Source organism: Excalfactoria chinensis, chromosome 16 (genome assembly GCF_039878825.1).
Source record: "Excalfactoria chinensis isolate bCotChi1 chromosome 16, bCotChi1.hap2, whole genome shotgun sequence".
NCBI classification, from domain to species: domain Eukaryota; kingdom Metazoa; phylum Chordata; class Aves; order Galliformes; family Phasianidae; genus Excalfactoria; species Excalfactoria chinensis.
In genome coordinates, this window is record NC_092840.1 from 4609136 (window position 1) to 4622016 (window position 12881).

At 42.4% G+C, this 12881-nt stretch overlaps 1 protein-coding gene across 2 annotated transcripts in view; it reads right to left on the reverse strand.

Annotated features, from left to right (window-relative positions):
- Window positions 1-12881, reverse strand: part of DGCR2 (DiGeorge syndrome critical region gene 2) — a 37225-nt gene that overhangs the window by 15822 nt on the left and 8522 nt on the right. For both annotated transcript variants that reach the window (XM_072351102.1, XM_072351101.1), the window contains exon 2: window positions 7728-7850. In XM_072351102.1, the coding sequence (XP_072207203.1) occupies window positions 7728-7850 (123 nt within the window). The remainder of the gene's footprint in view (window positions 1-7727; window positions 7851-12881) is intronic.

Below are 12881 nucleotides of genomic sequence, written 5' to 3' on the forward strand. Positions count from 1 at the left end.
ACCTATTTGTATGTCACCTAATACTACCAGCTGCTATTTGAGCTAACAGAGCATCACAAAGAGCCGTGCAGATGTATTTCTTATAAAAAGAATCAGCTTACTTCCTTTTAAAGCTGATTAGCTCTACGTACCCAGCTACGGTCCCAAATAAAAAGCAGTAACATGCTTCTTTAACAGGTTTATCTGTTTGAAATATGTTAAAAACGACTCAAATCAAACTTTCTCCTTTCAAAGCTTTGAATAGCAAGAGATCCACAGCAATTTGCTGATAATTTAAACACAGTTGGAGGCTGCTTGTTGTGTTACCCAGGTGACAGACCTCGAGAAGATCCACCATCAGACAATGCACTCCTTGGGACAAACTGCTGATGAAAGCCTAGGAAGAGCAGAATAGCTCTGCAATCATCTGGCACCAGCACACTGAGTTTTCCCCATGTTAATGGGATAAGCAAGGGATATTTGATTATCACGTTACCCAAGGAATTACATGCCCATGGAGATCACCCGTTAAGAAATGGCTGTGTGTAATGAACTCACATGGCCTTACAGGAATAAAGTTGTAATCCCAATACTCAATATTAGAACATGCTATTTATCACAGGAAAGGAATTAGTGCCAAGGAATTCAGTTAGCATACACTTCAAAGGGCACAAAATGGTAAAGTAATTCAACAATGTGGACTGATGATTATTTTTATTAAAGGCCTATCTATTTTTAGTTTTAGGATTGGACTGCTGTTAATCCCAGTGTAAATACTGCTGCTGAAACATTATGATCTTCAAAGTGATATTAAGACATTAAAAAAGCAAATATTTAATTAACATTATTTTTAAAGTCTTAATATAATTAACGTAGATTGCTGTATCGAGGATGAACCGAGCTTAGCATGGGAAGCCTTATTTTCCCATGGCATTAAATGGTAACATGTAAAGCAAAGGAACCAAACACAAGAAGCGTTAGTCCCCTTTCTGAAGTGCAAGCAGATGCAACACCATATGGCTGACCCTTCACAGCTAAACAGAACGCCCACAAGTACTTAACAATTTAACTCTGCCAGGAATAAAAGAGGAGTTCACAGGTTTTAATATGCAAGATTAAGAAAGGGTTACTTGGGTTAACATCTTAAGCTGACACAATTTATGGCAGATGCCTTGAAAAACAGCTCCACACCTCACACAAAGTGAGCTCAACCAAACATCAGGCAAGAAGGAGACCATGGCTTCTTCCCCAGTGCTTGCTAACACGATGTGCCCGTACCAGCAGCCCTGCCACTGAAACAAGGCAGAGCTCTGGAGGCACACAGCACCACAAGTCATCCTTCATGCCCAGCGCTGTCAGTTGCTTAATAATTCGGAGCTCTTCAAATATAAAATTGCTCCTATTTGACCTGAATTTCCTGTCTCTGAGAAAAGCAAGATGACAAGTTTTTCCAGGGCAATAAAGAAACACCACGCTAACAAGCCTGCAAATTACTCAGCTGTCTTGAAAAGCAGTTGCAGATTCAGATGGCAAAGGTGTAATTGGACCAGTTTGCTATTGCACTGCTGCAATACGCAACAGAATCATTTTCTGTGCGCTCTGCTGTTCCTGTTCCCTTTGATATCTTTAGAAGGAATAGTGCCATGAGCTAAGCTTTCAGATAACAGCCTAAGCCAGAAGACCACAGCCTATGTTTCATCAGTGTCTGAAAAAGAAAACATGAATTTTTAGTGCTTATGTGCACAGTTAATATTCTGAAAGCTATTAATTTAGGACAGACGAGCTGCTTCCCAAATGCTCTCTTTTCTAGATACTAAAGAAACACATGAGATAGCAGCAATAGCAGTATCTTCCCTAGCCAAGACAATAGCTTTATGTTATGGCTATTCCAGAAAAGGGATTTGCACAGTAGTAAGTGGACAAGGACAGAAATTGGTTCAGGGGAAGACTCATGAGACAGTTTCCCTTTTCCCCTTGCAAAGCACTGCATGCGGGACAGGAACATCCTCCAAAGTGCTTCCAAATGGATCCGGCCATGATTAGCATTCATGCAACTCCTTCCAATTTACAAACAGTCGCTAATTCACTCTAGCATGTTTACAGGCTGAGTAATACACCATCAGGAAAGTTGCTCAACATGTCTGATTACACGACTGTTTTCAGCTGTTTCAAACTTGAAGCTACCTATTTAGAAGGAAAGCTTGCCATGACGGATGGCTCCTACCACATTTTATGGTAGTAAACTAATTCAGATCTCAATCAATACCACTCAGTTTTTCAGAACAAAAGTGAAGAATTTAGAAGAGCAAAGTATTTTGCTTATACTCTACCTTTTAAGTGAACAAGACTTGGCACTTCTGACTGCAAACACAGCCCTGAGAACTCACAGAGAAAGCTCTATCTCATGCACACAAGTTTTGTTATTCCTCTTGGGAGCAGGAGAACACAGAAGGTCAAATGCCACCAGGTTATGTCAAAAACAAATAGGGGCTGGTCCGTTATTCCAAGTTAAGTCGTCCAGTTCTCCACATACATCCACAGAGGTTGCCCTACAGCATTTACCCACAGGAGCCTCCTTAGGTGCAGTGAGGGATGAACATGCCCTCCAGCAGCAGGGAACACTCCTCTTCTGTACCTCTCAGTGTCTCTGTTGCTCAGACCACGTGAAAAGATACAAAAAGCCAAGCAGCACAGAAGGAACGTGTGCTGAGAACACACAAAAGTGAGCTGACAGGAGCTGAGCCAGGACCAGGCTGGAACAGAGGCATGCCAGGCAGCGCTGCAGGGGGGAGCAAACACAGTGCTCAATGGCAAACACCTCTTAGGGGAGCTGGAAGGGAAGCTACAAGCTATCATACAGACCCAAGACTGCTTTGTACAGGAAAAAAAGAGCAGACAAGAGACTGACTGTCAGGAGCCTGAAGTATTAAAAGAAGTATGTGTAGGGTCAGGACTCACGCAGGGGCGAACCCTGGGATTTGGGAAGCTGCGCTGTTTCCCAGAGCTCCTGTGCCACAGCAAACAAGTCACTCCAGCCAAGCACTTCATGAGGACAGATGTATCATTAAGACAGGTCTGGTCTGCAGCTGCAATTAAATGCAACAGAACTTCACTTGAAGCAAAGGGCATGCTGCCTAGCACTAGGCACCCGGGAAGACAGACTTCTAACATTTCCTTTTGGACCCTCAAAACACTAGACCTGGAATCTTTGCATTTCCATCACGAACAGGGAATTCCAGCATATCACTCCATTCACAGTACGTAAAAATGAAATATGAAAACTACCTTGTTCGCTAGGCCTCAAACCTTCTCTCCAATATATTACCTACCGAACCTTTAGAAAGCTTTTAGTTCAATCTCGTAATTCAAGAGGTGAGGGAGCTTCAGGATTAAATCCAATTTCACATCTAAAGACTTGGAAATGTAGTTCAGATGTCCACAGGTCTGGCAGCTCCACTCTTTGCTTTATCAGTAGTGCCAGGCTGGGAAATAGATGAAACAACCCAGCATCCTGCTGTACTGAGCACCAAACCCATGGAGTGCTCTGATAGTAAGGAGCTCAAACACCACAAGGGAAAGGAAAAATGAAGCATCCTGTAGGAGATAGCACAGCTTCAGAAAAGGTGTGCAATTGATCAGGGACTATTTGTCATTATTTAGCCTTTTTAAAAGGTAGGTGGGTAAAGGAGATGTACTAAGAAGCACATAAATGCCAACAATGTAAAGATCTCAGTACAGAGTAGTTCATAATTCATGAACAAACACTTCAATTAAGGAAGGAAATGAAAGACTAACCAACGGAAATGCTTTTCCCAATATATCATTAAGCAAAGAAGCATAGGGTTGGAATACTTTTGGAAGGAGTGTTGAAGCTTCCTGGCCATGAGGTAAACTGAAAGTCAGGTGATAATTTGTGGAATAAAATACACTGTATGAGTTACCTCAGCTGGAAACATCTTCCTTCCCCTAAAACTTTTGGCTGTGTATTTTGTATACATGTGGTCTGACAAAAAAAAAGGTCATTTAATATACTTACTCAGATTGTCTATGAATGAACATCTTATCTCCTCGTATTCTGGAGAAGATGTTAAAAGGAATGATCCTAACAAAGAAGTATTAGGGTATGGGATGTCTCCTGTACTTAAGACAACACACAATCACCGAACAATTTTATTACTGGATCATTCTCTGAATTCAGTAGGAAATTCATTACTAACATGAAAGAAATCAGACTGAAAAACTGTGAATAGTGCCAAATAACTTTCAATGGCCTTATATTAAATCACTGCAAATAGCAAAATGACAAAGTAGTCATTGAAACACACCCTCATCAGAGCCGCAAAAATCTAACTCACCACCAACGATGTTTCCTGAGTTGCTCATGTTGAAGGGTGCCATTTAAAGCCCAAAGGCTGAAAAGTGAAACGCTCTGCAATCAGACTCAGAGCCTTTCCTTGCAAACTTTCTCTTAATGCTTCAGAGAGATTTCATTCCTTTTAATTTGAAGATGTTTTAACTCTCCAAGTTTCACAAGCCCGAGTGGCTTCACTAACTTGTTCTTATAGTGTTTGGTCTGCCTTTATTGAAATTAAGAACCTTAATTACTAAGGATTTAAATTTAGCTGAATCATCTCACAATTACTCATTTGAATCAAAAGGTATTTTCTAAATTTAAAGCTGCATCATCTCTTGTTAATTCAGTGGCCTAAGAAGAAAGTTATCACTCCTGAGCATGATACTGCGCTACTATTATTAGTTGCTTTAGTTTCCCATTCAACGTCTCAGCAGTCGGTCTGTCCTGTGACTGCTTATTTTCCTCAGCCTAAGAAATACATGCTCTTCCAAGCTTAACTTGGCCTCAGCAGAATTACTTAAATTCATTTTGTCCTTCATATTCCAACACACCATTCACATGCACAGCAGCACACACACTAGTCCATACTCTTGGCAGTTCACACAGCATATGCCCTTCAACGCCCATTTCAGCTCACAATGCTATCCCACTGCATTTCTGTCACAGGTATAATAGAGTTTTATGACCTACACCAGTAGTTCCCGTTCCTCTGGTTTGCTGGCTGCCTCCTTGCATTACTGTGCAAATATCTCAGTTCTTGCCACACCCAGCTTGCTGGCTCCTTTAACTTCCAACAGCCTTTTCCACCAATTACTTATCCAATTAATCTTTTCATCAAGAGAAGCACTTTCCTTCTCCATGCTTTCTATCATCTCCCCCCCTAATACACCCTATGTCACTTACTCTCCTCTTTCTTGAGTCTTTGGACTCAAGTTCCTTTCCTTGAGTCTTTGAACTCAACCTGGCCACTCAACAAGGAAGAAGAAACTCTTACAAATACATCAACAGTAAGAGAAGAACTAAGGAGAATCTCCACTCTTTACTGGATGAGGCTGGGAATATGACCACCGTGGATAAGGAAAAGGTGGAGGTTCTGAATGCCTTCGTTATGCTTGCCTTTAAAGGTCAGACCAGTTACCCTCAGGGTACTCCACTCTCAGACCTGGTAGTCTCAGCTGGGGAGCAAACGAAACCCCCCACAGTTCAGGAGGAAACAGTCAGAGACCTACTGCTCCAACTGGACTGCCACAAGTCCATGGGGCCAGATGAGATCCACCCAAGAGTGCTGAGGGAACTGGTGGAGGTGATAGCCAAGCTGCCTTCCATCATCTGTCAGCTCCCCTTGGTGACTGGTGGGGTCCCAGAAGACTGGAGGCTTGCCAATGTGGCTCCCATCTACAAGAAGGGTTGTAAGGAGGACCTGTAGAACTACAGGCCTGTTAGCATGACCTCAGTGCCAGGGAAGGTTATGGAAGCCTTGAAGGAGATCACGCGGCACGTGCAGGACAACTAGGGGATCAGGCCCAGCCAGCACGGGTCGTGCTTGACCAACCTGATCTCCTTCTATGATCATATGACCCATCTGGTGGACAAAGGAAAGGCTGTTGATGCAGTCTACGTAGACTTCAGCAAAGCCTTTGACACTGTCTCCCACAGTATTCTCCTGCAGAAGCTGGCAGCCCGTAGTTTGGATAGGTACACTCTTGGCAGGGTAAGGAACTGTCTGGAGGGCCGGGTCCAGAGAGTGGTGGTGAATGGAGTTAAATCCAGCTGGTGACCAGTCACGAGTGGTGTTCCCCAGGGGTCGGTGCTGGGGCCTGTCCTCTTCATTATCTTTATTGATGACCTGGATGAGGGCATTGAGTGCACCCTCAGTAAGTCTCTGTGTCAGGCCAGACAGTTCAATGAGACCTACACCCCAACCAAAGGCTGAGTCCATCCTTTGAGCAATTGCACTTCTATCACATCCTTGCCCTAGCCTTGCACCAAAACACTCTTCAAAGATCCATCAATGAGTCGTCATGTTCCCACTGCAAACGTCATGCAACAGCTTAAGATTGCTGACTGATACTGCAGGCAATACATCATTTTGTACTGAAGGAATATTTCAGTATCAGTGCTTTTTGAGTAAATCCAAACATTAATATGACTTTCTAACCAAGCTATTGACTTTCATTGACCTCCAGAATTTGTAGATACCCAGCTCTTCATATTTGATCAAAAATAGCAAAGGAAGAGGAAGAATAACAGCACAACTATAAAAGCATCTGCCTTTAAGGACATCCACATCCTGAATAACAGCCTCAAACAGAAGCTGCATTAATGACATGGCTTAATTTTCAGAAACTAGGAAGTTCCTCTCCACACCCCCTGCAAACATACTGCTCATAGGCAGGCGAAGGCACCGAGCACATTCTTTTAATTATTTGTGAGCAACACACAGTGGGGAGAAGACTAACAAGTGTGCAGCTTCAAACACTGAGTGTTACATTTACTTTACTATTTTCACCTAAAAAAAAAAAAACAACTATTTAGAACAGCTTGTTCCTGTAAAATACCGATGTTACTATTTGGTAGCAACTAAAATAGCTTAAAACTCAGAATGATGACAGACAGACTGAATGCTGTGATATGAATGTGATTCTCTACCACACAAATTAAGTACCTCAAAGGCAAAGAGCTTCATAAAACAGTTGTTGAACACAGCTTTGCCATGCTGTAGAGGGAAGAGTTATGAACTGTACCACAGGTAAATTCTAAGCTATGTTATCAGATCACTGCATTACTGTTGTCACGAAATAAATAAATAAGATAGGTCCTTTCACTTTTAAGATACATAGAAAAAGAATCACATTGACCAGTGTGTAAAGAACAAAAATGAGAATGCTCGTATTTGTGATTCTATGTTCACTTATGTTATTATTACTTTTTTTAATAACAAAACTAAAGGCAGCTCACTATCTGGCAGCTTCAGCAGAGAACAGTTGCTGGCAATAGGCCCCTGAGAACATACATGAGCTCATAAAGAGTAAATACAACAGTTTGTTTGGCAGATCAAAGTTCTCCACTTAAGCACATGAAGTGTAATCGGAACAGGTAGCAATAAAATAAGCTCTTTACCTAGTCCAGCAATGTCACTAAGTACAGTCTGAGTGATGCACTCACGCAACCCAAACTGTAATTCAGAACTTAACCTCAGGCTTACATGTCATTTCAGTTTAATTGCAACATGATTTTTCCCTGCGAAGAAAGTCTTTTTCAGACTTGAAACCCTCCTCAGTGCCAGCACACCTACAGGCTGTCAGCACCAAAGTATGATGCAGCCAACTGAAAAAAATGTTTGTAGAGTAAGCCACACAAAAAAACAAGGCGGTGTTGGGATGAGCAGCCTTACCTGGACAGTCAACTTCATCGCTCTCGTCCTCACAGGTGGGCCATCCATCACACTGCCAGGTGGAAGGGATGCACTGGATGGTACCACTCCGACACGCAAACTGCCCTGGGGTGCAGCGGAGCTCTGCAAAAGAAGAAAAGTTGTGGTTTGTTTCAAACGTAATATATTCTCCTAAGTCTAAATCTACAAAAAATTGGTCACCGTGTCATGTATTGCTGAAGTGTAACAGGCTGAAGTTCTGGATAACTCGGTCTGCTAAATGCTGCCTAGCTTCTGATTACTTCCATATTTTCAACTGGATGTTTGCAGATCTAATAGACAGGACGGCCTGCTTCCAGGGCTTGTGAGACAATTCTTACACACAGCATAGTAAAACTTTCCTAATGAAAAATAGACATAAGATCTATCTGGCAGATTTCTGGCTTGTGCAGTCACAGACACTTCAATTCAGCCCTATGAAACACAGAGCTCTGATTTACCAGTTGCTTCTGCCTCACCCACAAAGAATATGGATATCAATGAGAGGTAAGCTTTCAACTTATGAAATACTAACAAGAATACAAATTCATCTTGTTAGAACAACATATTCTCTTAAGTTTCTAAAATAGGTTTTCAAGACAATTACACCATAGTGTGTCTCATTTCTGCTCCTTTCACATACCTGCAGATAAGCTGGTGTCTCTAACACAAGAGAAGGAAGGGAAATCCACAGTAGCAAAGCCTTCCCAAGCCCAGCTCCAGACTGAGAAGTGAGAGCAGTGGGACCCCAAAGCAGTCAAGGGCAGCGTTCCCCACTTGCATCATATGGGGCACTAAGATATCTTGCTCACTTCTCTGAGAACTGAGGTATAATAAAAATATGCTATGGCAGCTTTTAAGCGCTACCATTACACAACAAATTCATAACACAATTTCCTCTCCAATCATTACATACACCAGGACCCACCCAGACATGCACAACTGTCCAACTCAATTTAAAGCCCTATCACAAAAGTATTCATAAAACCATTTCCATATTGCTGAACTTGTTTTCACTTTCAAGCTTAAGCTCTATTGTAGAATTCACAACTATCAGCACATCCTTCAAAAGAAACTGTCACTATCTGCAAACATGCAATGCCTGCTGCAACAACAGCACTGTCTACTTGCCATCATTATTCTGTCAGTCCTAATTAGCATTATAAGAAGTATGATTTTTCAAAGCTTTTTTATGCATATATACCAATTCTATCTATCAAATGTCAGAACCTAATAACTCAGCTTAAATTTGTGTCCCTCAGTATCTTTCAGGAATATCTCACCTTCACTGCTCCATCATGGCACATCCTTCTGCACTGCTATAAGATATTGACAGCCTGCTGTCCTAGAGCACATCCTCTTAACATCTCATCTACTTGGAACACAGTCAGGTCACAAAATCACTGACAACTCCAGCAGACTCCAAGCAGCACAGCTCAATCACAGAATCATAGAGTGGCTTAAGTGGGAAGGGAACATAAAGCCCACCCAGTTCTAACCCCCCCTCAGCTCTGACTGCCCAGGTGCCATCCATGGCCTCAAACACCTCCAGGGATGGGGCATTCCAGCCTCTCCAGGCAGGCCTCATCTCCCCAAGTGAAAAGCTTCCCCTAACATCTAATCTAAATCTCAAACTCCTCCAGTTTAAATTTGTTCCCCCTTATACTATCACTAGGATGACAACTTGTTTTCCCACATTTGTGCAGCATCAGCACGGAACGTCAGGTTTCTTAAAGTTCATTTATGATCATTCTAAGCAATGAGTCTCTGGCAGATGTTTTCCCCATACAAGACTGCTTTCTGCCCAGCTGCAGATCTCCATTACACTACTTGTAAAGAGAACTTCTGGTCTCTGCACAGATCCATACATGCCACCAGTGCTCTAAGTACAATTATACAAAGCTGGGTCAGGTAAATAATGACACTCCTGAAATCACGGGCATTAAAATAGCCACCTACATGCCATAACGTTGTTGCTTCCTGTGTTACAGACACTCCTCTATGAACAATGTGTATACATGGGGTGTACAAACATGTTTATGAAGGCAGGGCCCAGTGCAAAATGAAAAGCTCTGTGTTCTGAAAACGCTGTCAATATCACTTCCTGCGCTCCTAGCCCTGACCCCACATCTCCCTGCATTATTCAAGCACCCAATTCACTGTGAGGTCTCTGGAAGAGTTTCCTCTAAATCACTTTTGCTTCCTTCTATTTGTTGCCTGCTGTGGTTCAACACGAAGACAAACAAGATGCAGTCATTGAGGAAATCCAACCACCTCTCACATTTACCAAATGGGCTCATCCTCCAGCTGGACCTACCTGGCACCTCCTTGGCCACCAATTCCAAAGGCTGGTTCTCTCCAGCCTAAGCCCTTACTGCTGTCAGAGTACCAGGAGCACAGCAGCACTCTGCATCCTGCAACATCCCTGTTCAGGACATGTATTAGTACCAGCAAACAAAAACCACAACACATTGCAACCTTCCAGCTTTCTCAACTTATTTTATTTGGCATTTGTTGGGAAGAAGGGAAGCAAGAGCACAATGGAAACATCAGCACCCATAGTTCTCTACACAGTACAAACTGACAGGCTTTGTATCAGCTCTACAAGCTTAACATACAGCACAGTACTATGTTCCTGTTGAGCAAAGGCCACAAATGCCAATACCAAGTTTTGGGGATGCATCATCAGATAATGCAGTGCACCCACTGGAGTCACTCACCCAAGAGAAGTCCTACCAAAGCTTATGCTTCTACAGAAAACTTTTCTTCCTGTAAAGCTGTTCCCAATTCCGTCCCAAATTCCAGCACAGCTGCACAGGTTTCATGAAGCGAGCACCTTTTCTCCATTATAAAACAATGCAGGAAGTCCTCCCAGGTCCAATTATCCATTTAATCTGAATAACTGAGAATGTTTTCCTTCTGGGGCCTGTGCATAGGCAAGTCCTGGTGCATGGCTCCTGCAGCATACTGCCCTGGGCCCTGTGCTAACTGCAGCCTGTGTTTTCTGCTTCAAATCTTCCAGAGGTGCATTTGGACAAGCATGTCTCCTATTTTCATTTTAAATTGAACTGATTTCTTACTCATCTCTCCCCTTTTCCATGCAGAAAGCACAGGGACAGCCAGTTACTCAACAGAAGTGTTTAACTGAAGGTAAGGCTGAGAGGATCTAAATTCAGAACCCACATTTACTTTTCCACATAGTAAATCTCATTGAGAGCTTCCAATATCAAATCAAGACCGTAACGGGCACAAGAAACAAGCTGATGATTCAATACAAGTTCACCTTGCTAGTTCACATTTCTGAATGAATTCGATGAGGTCGCTTTAAACCAGCAAGCTTCAGATCAAATCGGATGGCATCTGTCCACATTCATTTCAAACTGTGTCAGCTACAGCTTGTCATCCGCCACCACTGCCAGCCCTGAGCGTGGCATGAGGACCTCAACCCAGCTGCCATGAGGACAGCCTGCATGATGGCTTTCAGAATCTAAATTCCAACCAAGACACTGATGTCTACAAGATCCACTGAAAAAGGGAACACCTGAAAGCAGAATCTCCAAGCCAGAAACGTGCCACTGACACACTCCCTCACTTTTAAGCCATGCATTCCTAATGAGGACCCAACACCCATGAGCGGTGCAGGAATCCACAGCCTTGGCAGCTCCCAACTGAAGAGGTGAGCACATCTATGAAGCAATGCAGCAGGGGAGCTACTGCTCTGAACCAAAGTCCAAAAACATACCACTCATTTCAGGAGAAAGCTCTGACACAAAGATTAAACTCTGACTGCAGTCACTGATGACGTGGGACTGAGTTCTTCTGGTTGCTATGACTTAATTTCTCATTAATTTAGAAGTTCATCAGCCAGTAAAGTCTGATACATTAAGATACTCTTTTGGCAGCCAACACTATAGATGGAAGCCAGCTTTTAGTGTTTACACTGCTAGCATTTGAAGCTGTTTCATTCTGAAGACAAAGAAATGCCACTCTTCATCTCCTATGTTAATTGTTCTTGTCTGCTGTGATTCATTTGTATGGAAATTAAAATTTGATTAAATGCACCAAAGCCAGCGTTTAATGTTATTTCTATTGTAAACTATTACTGTAACTGAAAAGACAAGCTCACATTCAAAGTCATGTACTTGAAACTGTAATGAACAATGGAAGCTGTGTGTACTTCACGCACATCGCTTATTTTGCTCAGGTTTCTCAAGACTGGACCTGGCAGATCCTCTGCCATAACATTTGTTTACAGACTGAAGGAAAACAAAACTGCTTCCTGCTTTCTCAATGTCAGAGTTGCTCGTTGCATCAAACCAGATGAATCAACCTGCAGGAAAATATTCTGAAGAGGCAATTACTGTTATTGAAAGCTGATTAAGCAGTAAGGACAACACTACCTACAAGTACTTGGGCCAGGAGCTCTTCTTATTCAGATTTTATTCAACTTGTCCAACAGGTCTTACTTATGTTTTATAAGAGCAAATCTACGCGCTTTAGATCTGTACCTACACGTTCCACTATCATTTTATACACATTTAAGAACAAATATATTAAAATTGAAAATGTTTGGGTTTTTTTTTTCTTATGACTGATTCTGTGTATCCCAATCCACACTAAGCTTTATCAGCACAATTAGTTCATGGCACCTCTCATCAGAGCCGAGTACAATCAGTACCTGTTAACTCCAGCACCTCAAAATCAGAGATCCCAAAGCTCCTTGTTCCTACTAAGTGGTACTGTAAGTGGCAATAAATAAATAATACACATTACAGGCATTCCAATTCTCTGCATGACCTCAGCATGTAGTATCGTGAAGTAATTAAAACTGTGACAGCGCTCCAGCTGAAAACTGTAAATTCTAATGAATAACTAATGAACATTCTGTATTACTCAGGGTTCTGTCACACTGAGTTATGCTAAATGACCTTAAAAATCCATCACAAGATTTCACACTGCGTTCAGGAACGTTAGCAGCCCACTTCCCCTCATCCCCTCCAGACCCATCGATGCTATACCTACACCTGTGTGAGCTTGGAACTGACCCAGTTTCCTCCTGCTCACAAGTGTTGTTCACTCCGATTCATTGTCTGCTCTTTGTCTGCAGGGTAGATTCAATGCCAGTAAGGATTAAAA